This window comes from Saccopteryx bilineata, chromosome 2 (assembly GCF_036850765.1).
Source record: "Saccopteryx bilineata isolate mSacBil1 chromosome 2, mSacBil1_pri_phased_curated, whole genome shotgun sequence".
In the NCBI taxonomy this organism is placed as follows: Eukaryota; Metazoa; Chordata; class Mammalia; order Chiroptera; family Emballonuridae; genus Saccopteryx; species Saccopteryx bilineata.
The window spans coordinates 320,707,928-320,729,880 of record NC_089491.1 but is presented as its reverse complement, the minus strand read 5'-3'; the positions used below and the strand labels follow the sequence as shown (position 1 = coordinate 320,729,880).

General features: G+C 38.2%; 1 protein-coding gene across 1 annotated transcript in view; it reads right to left on the bottom strand.

The window, feature by feature from the left end:
• MDFIC (MyoD family inhibitor domain containing) overlaps positions 1-21,953 on the bottom strand; it is a 97,352-nt gene that overhangs the window by 58,622 nt on the left and 16,777 nt on the right. The window contains 1 exon segment of the mRNA XM_066254525.1: positions 15,622-15,744. Coding sequence (XP_066110622.1) covers positions 15,622-15,744 — 123 coding nt within the window.

The window sequence follows — 21,953 nt, the reverse complement described above, 5'->3', positions numbered from 1 at the left end:
ATACTGTGTATATTATAGCGTATCTTCAATGATAAAACAGGAGGCTTTGATGGAACTCCCTCAAGGTGAGAATGATTAGATATTCCACTGTGCAAAAAAACAGATTAGTTTGGAATATTTATTCCTGGTAGCAAAGTAATTCCTTCTAGAGAGGCAGTTTTTTCACTTTTACTTAATAAAATCAATTTATTCCAAAGTATGTTCCTCCATTTCTCCCTCAGAATATATTTATCTCACATTTCTAAGTCTTCTTACTCTGAGAGTGCTTACTTTTCTGGAGAAGATCCATTATTCAGTGTTTTGTAAAAGAATACCTCAGAATAACTCAATGACCAAATCCTTTTAAATGCTTAAATATTGTGATACTGATTATTATTATACAAGCAAATGATTATTATTGTTTCACTGGCTGCAAACAATGGTGTCCACAGTTGTATAGAATTAATGTTTTCCCAGCAGGCTTATAAATATGTGTTATTCTTCTTCTTTTAGTGACTATTCCTAAGTGAGCAAACTATAAACTTTTATACAGTAAGAATGGTTTAAAACTGCCCCTAATAAATCTTCTCAGGCATATGCTATACTTCTATACGATTGAAAGAATTGGCTGATATTGCACAAAGTTGTGAAATACACTGTTCTCCGAAGTATATGCTTCATCAGCAATTTATTTTAACATCCACATCTCTTTCTCAAAGGGAATTCAAACTAATTATGTATTGTCCCAAATGCCTAGATACCACTGATACCACATGAAATCATATATTATTCACAAAGCTGATTTTTTTTTTTACTTATTAGTATGACTCTTAGGTAAACTGTATCTCTATTATAAAAGACTTTGCTTTACTCCAAGAATAAATTCTATCTGTGAGTCAGGGAAGTACTCTTTCCACTATATACCTGCAAACACTTGATTGGAAAACTGTTTATTCCAGAGATTTTTAACTGAGATGGCTTATCCAATTCTAGACAGTATCAAAAGAAGATGAAAGAAGCAGCCATTTATAATTCTTCAGGAAAAAGGTTGAAAGGATTTTTATTCTTTAAGAAAATGACTCATATATAACAAATTTTGATTTTTTTGTTTAATATATTAAGATTCCTAATATAGCAAAATAATTCCTTATAGCTACATCAAGTTTTAGACTTTAAAGTCCTTTCATTGTGCCAAAACCTCACTGTGCCATTTAAAAAGCTACAAGTACAAATTATAATAGTTTTTTTCCCAATATAATATAACATAGTAAATGTATACCTTCATATCACAGAAAGAACAGCAGATGCTAAGATTCTCAGTCTTGGAATGAGACTAGGTTTTCATAAAGTCGATGAGTAAATAGTTCTGAAAACCAAAAAGGCTTTTTTTCTATGGTATTAAGTATATACTGAGATCAGGAATTGTCTTGAATTTATCACACAAAGATGAAATTATGAAGGAGCATAACATATCGCAATTTTCCCAACTTTTTCTGACAAAACACAAAGGCAGGATATAATCACATCATTAATGGTGGCAGAGTGGCAATAATTTCCAACTAGGGAGATGAATTAGCGTTTTGGGCTTTAGATTAGGATAATTTGGGAAATCGCCACCTCCCCTGTGATTGTAATGCAACCTCTAGGAAACCATCCACAGCACAAAGTCTCTGCTCTTCCCTCTCCTACAGCCCTGGTCCAAGGGTCTCAGCTGGATAATGAGGATATATTATATATCAGCTGTGCTGCTGCAGACCAGCTGCCTGGCGTCTCTGGTTTGGTGTCATTCTTGGATAACACTTATCCTGTCTGCCTTATAAAGCTGCTGATAGGCCACATTAGATTACCAATTTGAAAATTTTCAGAACTGTAAAAAGCTATAAGTAATAACATTGTTAATACTGCTAATACAAAGCATCCTTTGATATGAAGGAACTGTAGACTAAGAAAATTAGTTTCTTACAGGGAACAAAGATAGTAAATCCATATTTTAAGGCAAATTATTCCAGTTTAACCAATTCAAAGCTAAGAGTCTCCTACAGAGAAGCTAAATAAAGTCAAAAGGTAAAGCTTTTCATTTATTCAACAATCAACACGTAAGTATCAGGAACACAAACTCTGCCCACAGCTTGGGCTGTACACTATGCAGGCTACAGAGCTGAGCAAGACGCCTGTCCTGCCTGTAAAGAATCTTTAGTTCAGACGGGAAGAGGCCCATCACAATGTGCACTATAATTTTGAAATGAACAAGTCCTTCAGGAGAGAAGCAGATAAACACTGTGAGTCCGGAAAGGGGAGGGCTTAGACGGCTGCCCGTGCGGCTGGCGATGGGGGGACACAGGTAACGGGAGCGAAGCTTAGAGGAAGGGAAACACTGGACATGCAGTGGGAACAGCAAGAACACATTTGCACTGTGGCAAAAGTTGATAAAAGGGAGTAGTAGAGAAAAAAGCAAAACTTATTTTATTCCTACAGTCAACCACCCAAAATAGTCTACTGTAAGTATATCGTGTCCTGGAACGACGCTGATTGCTGGCGGTACAACTTACAGCAGCAGACATTAGACATGTGATAGCAAAAGTAAGTTTCAAATTGTGACCATGGCTAGAAAGGAAAGGGTGCTGCGAGAAACAGAGACACTGACTTTAGATTGAGAGGTCTGGGAAGGCCTCTTTTTGAAAGTGACAATTAAGCCTGGAGGGAGACCTGCCATGCAAAAGCCCAGAGACAGAAAGGACTCCGGGCACTGGAGGCACGCAGGACGCCAGTGTGGCAAGAGGAGCAGAGGGAGGAGGGTGGCAGAGGAGAGACAGAATTCAAGCAGAGAAACGTGTCCTGTCAAATGCTACAGAAAGAGTGAGGACTGAGGAGACATCACTGGACAAACTGAGAAAAGTGATGTAGCAAGTTCAACAGACTATTTTAGTTAAATTTACCCTTGCAGGGCAGAGATACAGATGGCCTAAGAGGTACCAGCCGTGTAGCCCAGGATTGGTGTTAACATACCCATGGACCCAGGAGCGGGTGTTCATACAACCTAAAATGTCTCAGTGATGAAAGAATTAGAATATCATCTGAGTCATTATAAGACAGTGTCACATAATCAAAAGACTACAATGGGCCAAAAGAGGAAATCAACCAGAAATTAAAGTACAGTGAAGAGTAGAGATGACTCAGTTAAGACTAGAGGACACACATTTATAGAACTAGAACTAATGCTTCTAGTATATCACATTATTTCTCCATGATCTACAGTCCTTTGAGAGGACTGAGGGTGTGGTCTTATTACCTTCGTTTCAACACCAGCATTGCAGATACGGCATAAGGTTGAGGAATTTAGGGGGATAATGAAAGGTCATTGGTAGGTCCTTCTAGATGGCCATGAAAAGAAAAAGGAAAAAAAAACAGGTAAAGTTAGAAGGAGATGAGTTAATATGGGGGAAAGAACATAAGATTAGGCATAATTACTAAGGAAAAGAGCAGGAAGAAATGAAAAAGTAAACTGCTAACTTCAAAATCTTAAACTGGAGCAGATCTCTGTGATAACTAGGTCTAGCATGTGTCCATGTTTGTACGAATGCTAAAGCAAAATAGATGTAAGATCTTTAGAGTTAAAAGAAAGGATTGATGTGATTTTGAACACATTTTTAAAAAAATTTTTTTTTAGATTTTTTAAAATTTATTAATTTTTATTAGAAAGAGAGTGGAGAGAAAGAGAAGAAAGAGATAGAGAGAACGGGGGGGGGGAGCAGGAAGCATCAACTCCCATATGTGCCTTGACCAGGTAAGCCTGGGGTTTCGAACCGGTGACCTCAGCATTCTAGGTCAATGCTTTATCCACTACGCCACCACAGGTCAGGCAATTTTGAACACATTTTAAAAAACTCTATGTCAAACACTGAGAAGTCTTGACTTAGAAGACAAGTAAGATGCTAGTCAGGGATCAAACAGGTTATGCTAGAAGGCAGAGGAGAAGGTATGAATGAAGAGTCACAACAACATCACATTCCACACCATCTCACACTTCACACAGTGGCTAACTCACTAATTTAAGGTTCTGCCATTTGATTTTCACTGTTCCGTCGGGATTAAAGTACTACCAACATCCTTTCATACCAACCTTCGAGGTACTAGATTGGCAACTGGGCTCAAATTTAATGTTGAAATAATCAGATGATCATGTAGCCTGAAAATGGAAACCCTACCTTGAATCAGTCTAAGAAACTTGAACTTTATGGCAAAAGTCAGTATTATTTAGAGCCCTATAAAAATATTTTTTTTATACACATACACACACGAAGAACCTAAGTCAAAGTCAAAGAAATAGCAGGACAACAGTAATTACAGGTGATCGCACTGTTGGATGGGTGTGTCCCTGTCACTGCTGCCACCTACATTACTACTCCCCTTTGTGATTATGACAGCAACTCTGTAGGCTGACAGACTATGGAGAATGTAACTTGCAAACCTACACCTCTACATAGATGATACATTAATATCTTTTCCACAAAAACAGGAATGATGGGCAGCATCCACAGATGAGATGTATGGTCTTTTAACAATCACACCAGCATGAATCAATTATATGTGACAATTTGAGATGGTGGGAATCTTTTTGTTTCTTTAAATTTCCCAACCCAAGTTCTCAAGAACCATGGAAAATGTATTTAATTAAATAATGTTCCACAGCAGAACAAATTTCTCCACCCACTCTCTTTTCTGGCTCACTTAGTGCAATTTCCCCCTGTAATATGAGCACCGAGGGTTTTTAAAGAGATTTCCCGACTTGTATGTGTCTCGCTGCAGAACTCAGCGACTAGAGAAGAATCCAGCATCCATCGGAGCATGAATTTACCATGCAGTCTGGAAGGCCCCTTGAAAGAAACACTGGACAAGTTGTAGTACTAACTCTCAGCTGTGCTAGGGCGAAGTGGAGATGAAGCTCCTGACAGGGTAGAGAGGGCACTCCCCCAATGCCCCTCATTCTCACCCATCCCCTCACCCTCGTGCTGAGTCCACGGAGCTAGCGCAGTCTCACCCTTCCGTAGCTGGACAGAAGCAAAAAACACTGCCTTCCAGAGTTCGTCACACAGCAGCTGTTCCAGAGCTAAACTACTCATGCTTGTGACCGACATATCAACTGATTTGCCAAGTCCAGAAAAAAGCCCTCATTCTTGATTTTCAGAAATTTCTGAAAAAATATTATCAAATGGGTGTCAGGTATTCTTTCCAGAGCTGAATCCCCACTCCCTCAATGCCTCCAAGCCAGCCCCGGCTTCTTGGGTGCAGCCCCGTGCGCGTGTACTTTGTTTAACGCTCTGCTCTCGCCATCCTAAAAATTATCATAAATTTTTAAGAACAGGCTCTGCATTCTAATTTTGCACTGTTCTGCTTCTCCAAAATTAGGTAGGTGGTCTTATCTTCTGCAGAACATGAAGAAACATGAAGGGCTGTCACAGGTCCTCACTCTGATAATTTTTGCCTTGGGGAAGAATTTTATTTTTAAAATAATATTGCTTTTAACATAATAAAACAATTCACCTCATAGGGAAAAAACAGACAATGATACAGAAGAAAGCATACAGAATATTAAGTGACAATCTTTTTCACCAATACAGTGTGTCCGTCAAGTCATGGTGCACTTTTGACCAGTCACAGGAAAGCAACAAAAGACGATAGAAATGTGAAATCTGCACCAAATATAAGGAAAACTCTCCCAGGTTCATACCTATTCAGTGCAGTTCGATGGGGGCCCACGCACAGATTTTTTAGGGCTCCTTAGATAGCTATCCCGTATAGCCTCTACAGACTCGTCACTGACTGATGGCCTACCAGAACGGGGTTTCTCCATCAAACTGCTGGTTTCCTTCAACTGCTTATCCCACCGAGTAATGTTATTCCTATGTGGTGGTGCTTCATTATAAACACGCCAATATTCACATTGTACTTTGGTCACGGATTCAAATTTAGCGAGCCACAGAACACACTGAACTTTCCTCTGTACCATCAACATCTCGACTGGCATGGCCGTGGGCTGCTCCGCTGTATACACGGTGTTACGTCATCATCTGAGCATGTGCACATGCTGCCACATCATCCTACAGAAACTGGGAGGGTTTTCCTTTTATTTGGTGCAGATTTCACATTCCTATCATCTTTTGTTGCTTTCCTGTGACCGGTCAAAAGTGCACCACGACTTTACGAACACATTGTATGTCCCCAATATCACATAACTCCCTAGAAGTAATTGTTGTAAAGAGACACTATACATTTCTTAAAAATCATAAACACACACACATAATTTGATATACACATACTGATATATATCTTTTCTAAAAATCCCAATTTTGTATGTCCACTGAACTTCATGGAGAAGACCCTTTAGAATCTTACAATAATAAAAACAGAGGGTTTGAAACAATATATCATATATTATTCATTCTTTTCAGGGTCCTAAGCTCCAGAAAATGCCACATTACTATTCCATTCATTCACAACAGGCAACTAATCTTAGGGAAAAGCAGCAAGAACTGGTTGCCTTCTAACTCATTAAGGTTCAATGACAAACTCAAGAGATTCATGCGTACACAAAAAAAAGAAAGAAAGAAAAAAGGTCCAGATTTCTCTCTTGTTGGCCATGTTAATTAGAGGAAACATCTGCATTTCTGTTTCTCCACCTGCTAAAAATGACAATTTTTATGAAGCCTCCAATAGCTCTTCCAAATCTTGCACTCCAGATATGAGGGAGACTATTACAGTCACCCAACCTCATGATGACAGCTTGGGCCTAGTCCTCAACTTGGATTGTTCCACCTCAGAAATCTTAAATTCACATTTCTAATTCTCATAACGCATATTCTCATTCCACCTGTCTCATTTACTTACTGTATCTATACCTGTTTTGTTTCTTAAACAATAGAAACCTTTAGGAATTGTTAGCCCCTCTGGATTTTTATTATTTGTCATACCCTTCTTGAGTTTACTTCTTCTCTACCCATCTGACATCCACCGCCTGTAACTTTGAGCAATGTCCAAACTCTCTTTGGACAATGTCCTTAAATACTTTGCCCCATTGCCTTTCATCACAACTATCATTTGTCCAAACTAAAAATCTTGACCAACTTTTCAGCACCTGCCATTCCTTTACCCCACATCTTACACATTCCATTCCATAAAAGGCTCAATCCACCTACTGCTTGCAGTTCTACCTGCCATCACCGCAGTCCAGGACACCTTCCTCTCCAGCTGGATTAACACACATCTCCCAGCTGGGAGAACTGCTTCCAGGTCTTCTCTTTCTCATTTTCTAAAACACAGCCCAACTACAATATAAACCTGATGAAGTCGCTACTCTCTTCAACACCTTTGATCTTCCCTTAACCCTTTGTTAACAGATTCTTTCCCTCCACTTTTTGCTACACCTCATCTAATATTTCACATCCCAGCCTAGACAAAACTTCTACAACTCCCCTCAAACTGGTCAGTTTCTCTCGTACCAATAGGTGTGCTGTCTTTTTGGCTTAAAATACTTTGACCCGACCTCTTCTGAAGCTCTGCTTGGGTTGGTTAACTCCTGTAAGTAACATGGTAGACATCACCTCCTTCAGAAAGCCCTCTCTGATCCTTCTCTTCTTTATACAAGAATATGTGCTTCTCAAATGTAAACATATACCAGCCTATGCTTCCCATCACAGCTCGCATAACGCTCATTACCATTACCATTTCAGGATGAACTGTGCCTTCCATCAGATTGTAAACTCTTGAATGCAGAGATCATACCTGTATTATTCCTCTGTCTCCCTACCAAACACTATGCAGACACACTGTCAGTATTCCTTCTTACTGGGACTGAGTTTTTATTCAGTTTTCAAACTTATATTTTGACTCCTAATCCTATTCAATATAACATGTTCTCCAAAAAAATAATTTACGTGCAAATTCACAGAGTATTCAGATCCAGGAAGTTTGAGGTTTGAGAACTAAAATTATCTAGACCACAGCATTTATGGTCTTGATCACTGAATGTTATTTATTCCTTCTGTGGTTAGTATATTCAGAGTGATCTCAAAAGTAGTTCCCAGGCCTCAGCTCTTCCCTGAGGCACAAAGAACTCCCAATGGAAAAGGAATAAATCAGGTTCCTCATGGAACCCACATCCACCACCAACAACACTCCAAGACTATCCTATGTCCACCAATAAAGATCAAACGATGATCTTAGTAGTATCAGAAAGACAATGAAAATCTTTGCCAAAGTGCAAGGTACAGATTGGAAATTGAACAAGTCATGGCACATAAGAGTGGTAAAGTCATAAATTAGAATAATAATATTTAAAGTAATAATAAGAAAAATTATAACAACATATATTGTACTCTATAGTATACAAAGCATTTAAAAACCAATTCAGAAAAATCAGAGAAAGACATAAGAAGGAAGGAGAGAAAGAGGGAAGGAGGTGGGATAGTAGGAAGTGAGCAAAGGAAAGAGAGATAAAGAAGGGACCCACAGATGATTTTCTTACAGGTAGGAAAGAAAAAGAATAAGAGAACAAAAAGGCCCTAAATAAGGTGCTATTCCTCCCCAGGTCCAGAGACGGCAGGTGTTACCAGGGCACCATTATCAGTTCACTGAGAACTATCAGAGTAGTCTTTCAGTGAATGGCAGTCAGCATGAAAGCCTGATTGCTTTGACGTCATTAGGGTCATCTATAAATACCGGAACTTGACATAAATGAAGCATGCATGGCTTGGGAGTAAAAAGCGGGTTAGAAGGGAAAAAAGAGAAAAATGTAGTGATTTAGAGACTTTGTCATAGGACCTTAAAAGTCTGAAACAGTAGAAGCCAGATGTGTAATACATCTCTTCCCTCTCCTCATTAATTCAATACACTTACGTCATCATTTGTTAGGCATAAACCATGTAATATCCACTGTGCTGCCTACCTATTGTGGACATAAATGATCAAGGTTCTCATAAGGACCTGGCCTATGTACTCAGCATGTCTAGACACATATCCCAATGGAACGATGAAGGAGAAAACAACAATAAAACCTTAAAAAAAATTATATCTGAAATTAAAACTGATCAATGTCACCCTGTTAATTGTCTAAATAAAATTTCTTAAAAAAATAATAAATTCATTGAGCATTTATTTACTCATATAGCTCTGTACTAGTTAAGCACACAATATGCATTTTCTTCTTTTAAAAATCACAATGAGTATAAAGTATTACTATCTTCATTTTAAAATGGAAGTAGAGTTCAAAGACATTAGGATACTTGCCCAATATACCAGTAGTCATGAGACATCCAGGGTCTGAATCCTGGCAATTGGCTTCCATTGGACTCTAGGACCCTAAACTTAAGATGCTCAGCCCTGGCCGGTTGGCTCAATGGTAGAGTGTTGGCCCAGTGTGTGGAAGTCCCATGTTCAATTCTTAGTCAGAGTATACAGGAGAAGCACCCAGCTGCTTCTCTACCCCTCCCCATCTCGCTTCTCTTGCTCTCTCTTTCTCTCTCTCTCCCTCTTTCTCTCTTCCTATCCTATAGCCATAACTTGATTTGAGCAAGTTGACCCCAGGCACTGAGGATGGCTCCATGGCCTCTGCCTCAGGTACTAAGAAGAGCTCAGTTGCTGAGCAATGGATCAACAACCCAGATGAGTGGAGCATCACCTCCTAGTGGGCTTGCCAGGTGGACCTGGGTCAGAGTGCATGTGGGAGCCTGTCTCTCTGCCTCCATGCCTCCCTATCTCTCTCTGAATTAAAAAAAAAAAAAGATGCTCAAGGCTCTGGCTTGGTAGCTCAGTAGATAGAGTGTTGTCCAGACATGCCAAGGTCGTGGGTTCAATACCCAGGCAGGACACATACAAGAAACAACCAATAAGTTCATAACTAAATGGAACAACTAAGTGGAGCAATAAGCTGATGCTCCTCTCTATCTTTCTTCCCCTAACACTCATCCCTGTCTTTCTCCCTTTCTCTCTCCCTTCCTTTCTCTTTCTCTCAAATCAATGGAAACATTTTTTTTAATTTAATAAAAATTCTCAACACAAAAGACGGGCAATGGTTCTCTCTTCCTTCTTGGGCAGAACCCAGATGAGCGTGGAACAGCGCACCCTGAGGACGAGGTATGTCAGGGAACTTGAGCTCCATTCTAGAGCACAATCTAATGGCTGCCTTTGACCAACAAGATAAACACAGGCAGCCGTCATTAATGGCTTATGACTATCCACTCAACCTGGAAACCTAACCATGAGTTGGATTTTAGAATAATTGATGGTTCAAGATTCCTGTTCAACAGCAATAATTAAAAATTCTGAACTGCAGCCACATAACTGTTTGGTCAGCATACTGAAATTTTTTTCTGAGAAATAAACAGAGAAGGAAAAGACACTGAGATGAAAATCATATGATTTACCTCCAAGATGGGCTCCCAAAATGAACGAGCCTGAAGTGTTAGGGAAAGAATCCTAGATTACCTGAGAAATGCAACACAGCAATGACATCTGCCAGTCTTACTGGGTGGTACTTATCTGGGGAAGCTTGTTTACATAAAGTTCATTCTAAATAAACTCAAATAATACTTAGTGTAAAAGCCAAACGACCCTTAGTGTAATGTGTATTCAAACATAAGAGCCACTGAAAATTTTAAATCCAAACCTCTTGGTGTTCTTTTCTTACCTTCAAAGTAAAAAAATGCCCCAGTGTATAAATTGTATACCTGAGTATCTGCCTTCCCTTTAGTATTTTACACAGAGGAGGGATTTCCTAAAGAGATAAAATGGTAATCATTACGGAGTGCTCAGTGGTTAAGTTGGCAGAGGCTAGGACAAGAAATAATAGTATTTCTAATAATGGAGGCTGTTGACATCGAGAGGAAACTCAGAGGATGCCAAGAGACAGGTTTAAGTGGCAGGATGAGGGGGAACCGGATGCATCAGCTCCATGAAAAGCAGGCATGTGTGGCTCCGAGAAGGAAGGTTTGCATTTTCCCACCAGTGAAGTGCTTAGTATTATGAGAGCTAAAAAACTTCAAAATGAATAAATGGGTTAAATAGAATGGGGATTACCATTTAAGTAGAACATTTCTAACTTTGCTTCAGATCATGGGAATTCTATGAAATCACAAAGGAGAGAATTAGGTGAACAAAATAGTTTAATTTAATGGGAAATTTATTTCAGAAGAGAAGCTAAAGAAAATTTTTGCAGTTAAGTAATGACATTTTGAATTAGGAGACGTTTATATTAAAAGCAATGTCCAAGGATAAAGTTAAATAGTAAGAATTTTCAGAAAGACCTAGAAAAAAATCTGAGCTAGACACCTGAGGCATTTTAGAAAAAGGAACAAAGAAAATGTAAGCTCTCTCTCTAAAGGAAATAATTAGAATAGTAGAATTTGACCTAAATTAAAGGAAAATATTATGCATGCCTATGAGTAGAAGTGCAGGAATACACACACACACACACACACACACACTCCTACCTTAGAAATCCCCACATAGACTGAGATCAAAATGTTACTTCTTTACTTTTTCTAGTCTAATTAAAACATAAATTGTTGCCTATTGCCTGTTATCAGTTTATACACATTATTGGTTAAATAGAAAAACAAATATTAATTCAGAGTGTCAAAGTCACAGGCACAGTGATTATTAAAACAAGACATAGCTCCAAATTATACTGCTCACAAAAATTGGTATTTCAAAATGAATATGAAGCGATAAAATATCTGCTAATTTTTGTGAGCAGTAATAATATACCGTATCATATACTATGCTAATATGACAAGAAAAACCAGTCTTAACTAGTGTTCCCATTAAGAGATGCCTTTATAAATTCTGAAATTTAATCCCCATTCCAGAAATTAAATTTTACAGCAAAATATTTTCTCAAAATATGAAAGCTTTGTAATCTGTAAAAATAAAAACTCATAATGAAAGATAAAAGTTTCCTTATTATAATTTGCAATATTTCTTTAATGATTTGATTTAGTTATTCTTTTTTAATAAACGTCAATGATTAGGCTTATCTTTTTCGTTTAAATTTCATAAGAGAAAGAATCACAATGCACATTCCCTGACCAGATTTGTGTGTGTGGCCTATTTCTTCAAAATGTCTGATTCCATATGGATTTCTTTGCTTTTATTTATAACTTCCAGAAAGGATTCTCTCTAACAAATTAGCAACTCAAGGGCAACCAATTTGGAACCCAGGCCCTCAGAGCCCAGTACCTCAGGACTGTCACCTGCAATGTTTTCTAGAAGGACCAGGTAATGCAGACAAAGCTCAAACTTCTGTGTGAAGAGGAACCAAGTATGAGCCACCAGTGGGTGGTCCACTGAGGTCAGGGTTATAGTTCACAGAATAATTTGGAAATTATTCTCAGCTCGGATCTCCTTTATGAGGCCCGAGAATACACCCTTTAATTAGAATACAATTTCCAAAGCAGCCACTCCCTTGACTTTCCAGAGCTCAGTTATTCTCAGAAAAGTAAAAACAGCCTCATCATACTGACAGCTAACAGTCCCCTATAAATTATGCCTTAAATGTCCAACAAAGAAGGCAGCAGGCATCCGGGACAAGGAGATGTTAGCTGTCAGCCCTCACTAACCACTCTCAAGAATAGATAGAGAAAAAGAAGTCGTATTAAACAGTCACCCTCCTTCACTTCTTGCTTAGGCAGCAAAGCTGTCCCATGGAAGTTGGAAAAAGAGTGGGCTGTACATTTGAAAATGTTCCCGCACCCCAGCTGGACTCATTTTTCTGCTGATCCCTCCATCCAGTGAACCTCACGCTACAGTGGGAACAATAAAATCAATTCCATGAGAGCCAGCTGTCCGCCTCTGCCATGGTGCTCAGGGAGCCCCACAGGACTCCTGGAACGGGAGCCAGTCTGATCCTGACTCACACAGATGTTCCCTTCCTCCCCCATGGAGCCCTGAGCCAGCCTTCTTTCCAGGGCCTATTGTTATTACAAAAGATTTACTGGGCCCCAAAAATGTGCTAAATGTTGAACCAAAAGAAAAATGCACATCTCCCTAACTGCAGGGTTAAGAGAGACAAACATTAAATCATATGGAGATGGCCAACTACTCTAGGAGAAAAGCCAAAGAAAGAAACTCAGGCAGCTTTGTACAGTTTCATAGCAGGCAGCTGGAATAGCAAAGCTATCATAATTATCAAACTTTCAAATGCTATCCAGGCTTGAGTCGTGTTTAAAAATGACATAAAAAGTTCCATTTCAGCAAATCTAGATATCAAATCTTTCTGTAGACCAAATAATATTGCTTTTGTCTGGAAAATTCTGACCAGGAAAATAACAAAAGTATAGTTTTTGAAATTTGTTGGCCCTGGACAGTTACCTCAGCGGTAAATGTCAACCCAGCATATATGAAAGTCCCAGGTTCAATTTCTGGTCAGGGCACACAGAAGTGACCATCTTCATCTCTCATCCCTGCCCAATCTATCTTTCTCTTCTCTTCCCACAACCATGCCTTGAATGGTTCGGGCAAAAAGTTGGCCCCAGGCACTGAGGATGGCTCCATGGCCTCACCTCAGGCACTTAAATAGCTTGGTTGCAAAGCAACAGAGCAGCAGCCCAGATGGACAGACCGTCGCCTAGTAGGAGGCTTGGGCTTGCTGGGTGGATCCCGGTCAAGGCTCATGTGGGAGTCTGTCTCTGCCTCCCTGCCTCTCACTTAATAAAAAAAAAAAAAAAAAAGGAAGAAATTTGTTGCGGGAGCAGCAAGACCAGCATCGGCCATTATCTTTTGTATTTCCACTCATCTGCCATTTTTCTCAGCAGTCCTCTCAGAGGGGTAATAAGTCTCTCTCTCTCTTCTCTCTCTACATTCCTTCAGTGCATATTAGTAGAAAACTAGATTATTGTTCCCAAATGCTCCAGTGTCCGATGGGTACAGGCTTCAAGCATTATCTCAATAAAAAAAAATTTCATGCAATTTACAGTATTTTTATCACTGTCCACAAAATCAATATAGACAACAGTGAGAGTAGTTCATTTTAAATCCATTTTCTTTAATGGTATAAATTATGTGACTAAAATGAGCTTCATCACATAGCACAAAAAATTTTAACACATTAAATATGACTCTTCAAATCCTTATACAATAGAACTTGTATTCTGGTTTTTGTCTTAGGAGTTCTTACTCCCGTATTCTTAGTGTGGGCTTTGGAAAAGGAGAGGAGGGAACTATATCAATTAAATGAAACACACACACTATAATTCTGTAACTGTGAAGAAAAATAGAAAAATAATTATGATCCCCAATATGGAGATCAAGTTGTTTCTAAGACTTCCTAGCTCTGACTCCGCAGCTGTAAGAAATCACAGACAAAATACATCAGCATCCACAGCAAAGTCAGCATTTAGACAGAAGAAAACTAATATATGTTTGGGGAATAAATGTTTGTTTGAAATACTGTTTATTTGATTCTTTGGAAAAAAAATATATAAATTATGCTCCTCCCTAATTTCAAACCCTAATTTCCTTTCCTGAAACTAAAGTGTTAAAAAACCAAACAGTTCTAAAATTAAACTAAGAGGCATTCACTTTTAGAACTTTTGTTTGAAATCTTGAAATTTCCTTCAGTAGTATTTTTATTGTTATTTTATGGGTTTTTTCCCTTTTTTTTTTCCTGCTTTCCTCAGTTTGGTTTTCAGTTAGGGACAGATATTGGGCATTCTAGAGAGGAAAAGAAACATTCAAAGATTCAGAGTAAATGTAATATGTAACACAAGAAAGGGTCTATATTTTGAAGCTGTTGGATCTGAAGATTTTTTTTTTAAATGCTTGATCTAGAAAAGAATTCTCCTCTGTCTACTCTGAGAATAGAGTAAGACATAGCAACTTGGTTACCACAAATGAGAATTCCAAAATATTTAGTCCTATGCTCTTCCAGGTGTGGCATAACCGTGATCTTCACACTTACACATGTACTGCAAAGAATAATTCATTATGTGGTAAATTCATCTTGAACCCAGCTGGGGGAACGCAGTGACAAGAGGAAGCTGAGTCCAGAGGACGACCTGATGGGAAGTCAGCCTTCTGAAGAGCATCCAAAAGACGCTGGTATTTCCAGACACTCCCAGAGTAAAATGAAAATATACCGAAGCTTTTTGCATTTATTTTACATGGCAATCTTAAGAAGAGGAAGTAAGTGAAAAGAAACCAAGTAGTGATAAAAAGGTGAATTGTAAGAAATAGTTTGGAATCATCTGGCTTAAAAGAATGGGCCAGAATGACATTAGCAAAAGTAGTAGCTATTGTCTGTTAGCTCTGTCCTCATCTTTCTCCTGTCATAGTCCACTTGGAATTGTCTGACTTGCACTTAGTCACTGCTCAAGAAGGAATTAAGTTTTGTGTCTAAATCTCTCTGAAAACTGGGTCCAAAATTTACAGGTCAATTCTTCTTTCCTAAAGAAAGAATGAAATCTGATGGAATATTTATTATGTGTATCCTAGTTTTAACCCTATGTTGTAAAATTCTCATGAAACATTTTCAGATGAACTCTGAAAACTTTATTAATAGATTTCCAGCAAAATTATATGGTACAATTAACTCATAGCATGTTACCACAGTCATATCCCCAAATCACTGCATTTTTATTTAAAAGTACTTACTTCTGATGAGTTCATCAGCTGAACAATTTCCCCAAATGGTCTGGTCTTGTGTTTCTCCATGTATGAAGCAGCTATTGGTGGCTTGAGTTATATCTCTCTCAGTATTTTCTTTATCACATTTTTCTGAATAAAAAAATATATATATTTATTATTATTAAATGTTACATATATTCGCTATTTCTTTTATTTTATAGATTTTTTCTAAATGCTTCAAAGTCTTCCAAGATTTAAAAGGAAGCAATAGCTCTGTTGACCACTGAATACATATTGACTTAATAACAATTTATTGAGCACCTATTGCATGCCTAGCCTTGAAAAAACTGAGATGTTTAGAGTAAAAATAATCTGTCAAGAGTACTGTAAACAAATCATCAGAATACAGCAAGTGATCTGCCATGACAGAGAAAGGTGGAAAGGGCACATCAAGGATGACAGTGAGTGGGTCCATGAAGGTAGAGGTTGGCAGCCCCAGGGAAGCACCAAACGGGAAGAGACTCCGGTGAGAAGTGGAGATCAAAGTTAGGCTGCATCTGAACGAGCTTTGAAAAGGCACGCAGTGCTCTTCATAGAAATTTGGGAAATAGTCAAGGAGTATGTTTTACATTCTCAGAGAGGAAGGGTGTTTAGGATGAGGGATCTCAACGTGGATTTACCGGTTCTCGGGGGAAAGTCAGTAAGTAAAAAATAAAAAAAAAAGTAACAACTTATTAGAAACATAACTCAGGCAAAAAGTAAACTATAACACACAGTAAAATGCATGTTACAAGAAGTCCGAGCACTAAAGGTGCTCAATGGTCTTAAAAAGATTAGTGGGAAGTCTCTTGACTTGGGGTGGTGAACACACACTGTGATACATTGTGGAGTTGTGCACCTGAAACCTGTATGACTTTATTGACCAATGTCACCCCAATAAATTCAATAAAAAATTAATAATTAAAAGATTATTGGGAACTCTAAAAGTCATGGTGGGAGAACAACAGGGCAAACTCTACCAGCCCGCACTCTGGCAATGGTTCCAACCCTGGAGAGAAGCACTTTGAGAGGGACACAAGAAGATAAGACGATAAAGGTTTGACTAGAGACAGAGAATGGATATTTTAATGTCAAGGTGAGAAATCTGGACCTAATTTAAAAGCACGATAAATAAGTAACACTAGCTTTTGAAGCTTTATGACTTCTCTAGTCAAAGTCATGCATTAGGAAGATGAATAAATTTGTACACAACAGTAACTCTCACTTTAACTCACTTGGGTGGCTTTTAAAAAAACAAATGTCTAGACCCCATCACCAACCATTCTATTTCAATTTAGGGGAGGCGTGTTTAGGTGATTCCCCTGCACTTACATCCTTGAGAATCACTGTGCTGTGAATGGAATGCAAGAACAGAGTAAAGGAGGAGAAAAGAAAACCTGGCACCATCCAGGCAGAAGCTGATGAGAGCTTCATCAACTGAGGAACAAGACGGGGAAGGCGGTAGACATGAGAAAATAACCAGAGGCTCGTGCAGATACTGGAGAAGATGGAACTGAAGAGGTGGGGCTCTCTCAGTGTGGATTTGATTGAGAAAACCTGGAGACCAGGAGAAATACATATGTGTACGTAGTAGATGTTTAGGCAATGAGCTACACAGTGGGGATACAATGAATTAGGACACACAGCCCAGGTCTTCGTTGGAGTTTACAATCTAGTGGATAAGTTTAGTGCTGGCTATTTGAATTTGCAAACCACAAATAAAGTTATGAACAGAAACAGTCATCTTCCTAACTTGATTGCTAAAGTCATCCAAATGACTAGGCTCACCAAAGGAGTGAATGTGAAGAGAAGCGTGCCAAGTGGGATCTGCACAATCAGAAAGAATCAAAGAAGGAAGAGAAGCTCCATGTCGCCAAGTCATGGGAGCAAGGAAAGGAACGAAATTCAAGTATTAGCATTTCCAGTGGAAGGAAAGATCTCTGCACATACAGAATTTTCTCATGTACCGTTTCACAACAATTAAAAAGTTCTGATGTGAAGCACATTTCAACACATGAAAATACATGGACACACACCTGAGACTAAATCTAGAGAGTAAGAGATCCAAAAAATAAGGTCTTCAATGCTAAGTATTCTTAGAAAGCATAACCATAATAGGATAGCAGTAAAATATAAATTAGAAGCAGGCTAAACTAATATGTTCTAGATTTATGGAACATTTACTCAGCATTATCATAGAGAAAATGTAATCTTCCTGAGATCTGCTAGTTTCGATTCAAATCTTTACTTTTTAAAATAACTTCAGATATCTTTCCACTGCTACAGTCAATTCAAGACCTTTCGCTGATTATCAACAGAAAAGACTTTTATACCAACTCCCTCACACACGTGAAATCTCTCGTCAGCAGAGCCAACATCACTTGCTGTTACTGGTTATGTAGCTGACTGCCGCCAGGTGTCATGCTAGTAGGCTTAATTCAATTAGTAACTTTAATTGAAGCTGAATGAAATTAATTATATAATTTTGAGCTGTTCAAGTTTAATTCCATTAAAATTAATTCATGAAACCAGGGCATTATGAGGCATTGCTGACTAAAAGAAAATAGGTATGAATAAAGCCTCTAGACACACTTGACTTACATTTGAATCATGTCCAATATTCAAGTGCTAAACAGGAACCTCTCGATTCTCCACTGAATAAATGAAACTGCCATGTGGTCCATATACACAAAGATTTAGTAGTGACGCTCTACTAAGAGGAAAATAAAAGTTCTTCCTGCTCTAAATATTTATTAAGAAACAGCTTAATCATATGTTTTGGTTTTTTCCAATTTCCTTATCTATGAAATTCAGGAATGAGGTGATCCTCTAGCAGGCGTCCCCAAACTACGGCCCGCGGGCCGCAATGCGGCCCCCTGAGGCCATTTATCCAGCCCCCACTGCACTTCTGGAAGGGGCACCTCTTTCATTGGTGGTCAGTGAGAGGACCACTGTATTTGGCAGCCCTCCAATGGTCTGAGGGACAGTGAACTGGACCCCTGTGTAAAAAGTTTGGAGACCCCTGCTCTATAGAATCCTTCTCAAATTAAAAACAAAAGGAAAACTACCATTTTCTATCTTAGCATGTCCAAGAAATAATAAATGATATGTAATGATCACTAAAGCCCAATCATCAGTCTATCCTACTTGGCTTCCTTTGAAAACTAAATGTCTCGACTCAAAGTCCGGTGTTGGGCTGGTGGCATGATCCACAGCACCCAGCCCAAAGCAAAGCTCAGAAGAGAGCCCATGTATAAAATTTAAATTGCCTACTGCCAATTCTAGCCTCTATAAACTAAACTTCTGTGACCACTTGACTGTTCTATGACTTTCTAATGTATGTACATTATTTTATTAACATCTCTTTAATATTTAAGAAATACTTATATGGCAGCCTCATAAATGATGCACAGTTACATCTTACACTGGAGAAATGCATGGAGAGGGAGCAATGTTTAATTGACAGACAACTGTAAGATCGGCACCATGATGTCCAGCCACGGAACCAACCTTCCCACAACTTTCAGTAGGTCAGCCATTACTCATTACAATACAAAAGGGCAGTTTCTAAGGCAGATTTCTGTGATCACTGTAGGTTTGATGTGTCACTTTTGAACTGCAGAAGCAAAGGCTACAGTCGACCCAGTTTAATCGGTTCCTTTCTGGGTTTATAGAGGTTATGGTTGTAATTCAATTACCACGTGGGCCTGAAAGACATATTCTGTAGGCAAACAAATGATTTCAATGATGCATAAAATCAGTCTATACCTCTCTACAAGATTTCTATATATATATCCAGCAAGCATTCCTCCCCAACTCAGCAATTTTCTTTTAAAAGGGAGACTTCATCATCTCAATAACGCTGCTGTTCTAAGCCAATGGTTCTTTTTGGTATTTTTTTTCCTCATAGGCTCTTGAAATATAAAAATGCAAAGGTCTCAACCTCAGACGACTCAATTTGGGTGGTGTGGGGCTAAGGGTCTGTCATTATCTTATGTGGCCAGGTTACATGTAGGTCACTGTTTCTAAGTAAGTGCTTCTGCACTAAGCAATTTAGAGAAAACTTAGAAAAGCCTATCAAATATTGAGATACAGACCTTGCTTCTCATCACCTTGTCACTTTATTCCAAGTAATCAGAAAACGCAATTTTATCTAATCACTAATTAATACAGAGATATTTAGTTCTGTCTCCGTGTCACCTCAACTATGAGAATACAAAACCTGAATTATACATAATGCTAATCAGTTGTACTAATAGGTGAATACATAATATGTTTTAGATATTAAAATGAAAGGGGAAGACACTTTAAAAATAGCACTAGACCAAAGTATAGTCGAGTCGCACACTGCTGGCGTTGGCTCCTGAAAAACTGGCTGCAGGCACTCCAGGGGGCCTACCTGAACACAGGCCTGCAGATGGGTCTCGGATAAAGAAAAAAGCTTTGCCCTGCAACACATTCTCTAGCTGAGAAAACCAAACATACCAATGAAATAATCATGCAACTACAAAACAAAAGGTCATAATTCTGACTCAAAGGCTGCCGAGCCGGTGTGACTGGGGATGGATCTCATTCCTTTGATGGGAAAGGAGGGCACTGAGCTGGGTGCTTCCAGAGGCTGTGTTTGGCTCTAAAATTCTGTAACTCTGACTCTGCACAAAGTCTAAACAATAGAGCCAAGTCTTCACATCCACTCTGAAGGGCACTTAGACTGGAGGAAGGGAATCGTAGAAAAGCCTTTACAAGGCACTGGATTTGAGTTAATGGTGACAACACGAATTAAGCAAGAGAATCAAAGAAAAAAAAAGTTCTAGATGATGAATTTAAATACAATATGTCCTACTCATAAATTACTGTCTTACAGGATCAATACTTCTTATTTTTTGCTATTTTTCTAAAGAAGGACATGAATGGTGAGAAGCAATCTCTTTCCAATCTTATTCTTGCTGAAGAAGAAAGATAAAGATTCAGGTAAATAGAATTTCCATTTAATTGAAAATGCTATAATATTTTACCCGTTGGCATTACTCAAATTTAAAACTTTGAGAGTTTCACTTATCTCAGACAGTTGGGGAATAAAATAATTGAATGCTGATTAACAGAGAAAATTCTAAGAGTAATAAAAGTAAATTATATAGTAATAATTGGAAAACTATGTGTCATGTAATAGCCACTCAGTTGGTATGTGGTTATTAAATAAATACAAATAAAAAATACTTTTTTATTGAAAGAATTCATTAATTTTTGCAATTGTAATATTAGCAATTTTCAAAGTACTTTAATATAAAATATTTATTTGATCTTCAGAATTATGAATGATATAAGAAGAAAACGTTAGTTTAATTTTACTTATTAAAACACAAAGTGGATCTCAGGGATAGATATTCAGTTGGAAACAGGATGTTAAAATCCAGAGTTGGAAAGGATGTCACATTTCAGCTAAATTAATATCCCACCTAGTATAGAAAGCCAAATAAATGCAATGCTCAGCCCTTCCCCAAAATTTCGAGAACAGGGAACACATTCTAGTCTTGGTGATGATGGTTCATTACTAAGTTATTCTTCATTTTGAACATTAATCTGTTGTTAGGTAATTTATAACTAGTCCAAGTCCCTCCTATTGTAGTCAACTCAACTCCTCTATACGACAACCAACCATTCAAACCATTATAAACAGATATTCTTTCCCATCAGTCTGTAATCAAGCAAATAAATATATTATCTCAACAGTTAAATTCTTTTAACAGATAAGTAACAAAATAATTTAGTAATGTTCATGAGGATGAAATTAGCTTGTCAAAGTTACTATTGAGCTTTCAAATAAAGTATTAAGTTCTGTGTACTCCAAGGTGATCAAACAAAGAGGGATATTATTGTTATCTAAAAGTCCAAGTATGTGAATCCTTCCTGATCATAAAAAGACTCTCATTAGGTTCTCTGGAACAGAAATACTAATATTAAACGGTACCTTGCACTGGAGAAGTGATTAAAAGCACAGAATCTGAAACTATGGTGGCCAGGTCCACCCCTAGAGATGTGGATTCTGAACAAGTTAATCTTTGTCAGCTTCTTCATCTGTGAAACGGGAACAAAAACAATACCTACAGCATGAGGTGGGTGTGGAAACGAAATCGTGCCTGTAAGGCAGAGTGCCTGGCATATGTCAAAGGCTTAGCTGCACTTGCTATTATTAAGTGCTATTGCAATAAGCACCTTCTTTTAAAACCTGCTATAAACTTATCAGAGGGAGGCTGTCGAGAGCAGTATCTATTCTATAATCCCTAAGTGAAAATCCATGCAAAAAAAAAAATGTTTCCAGA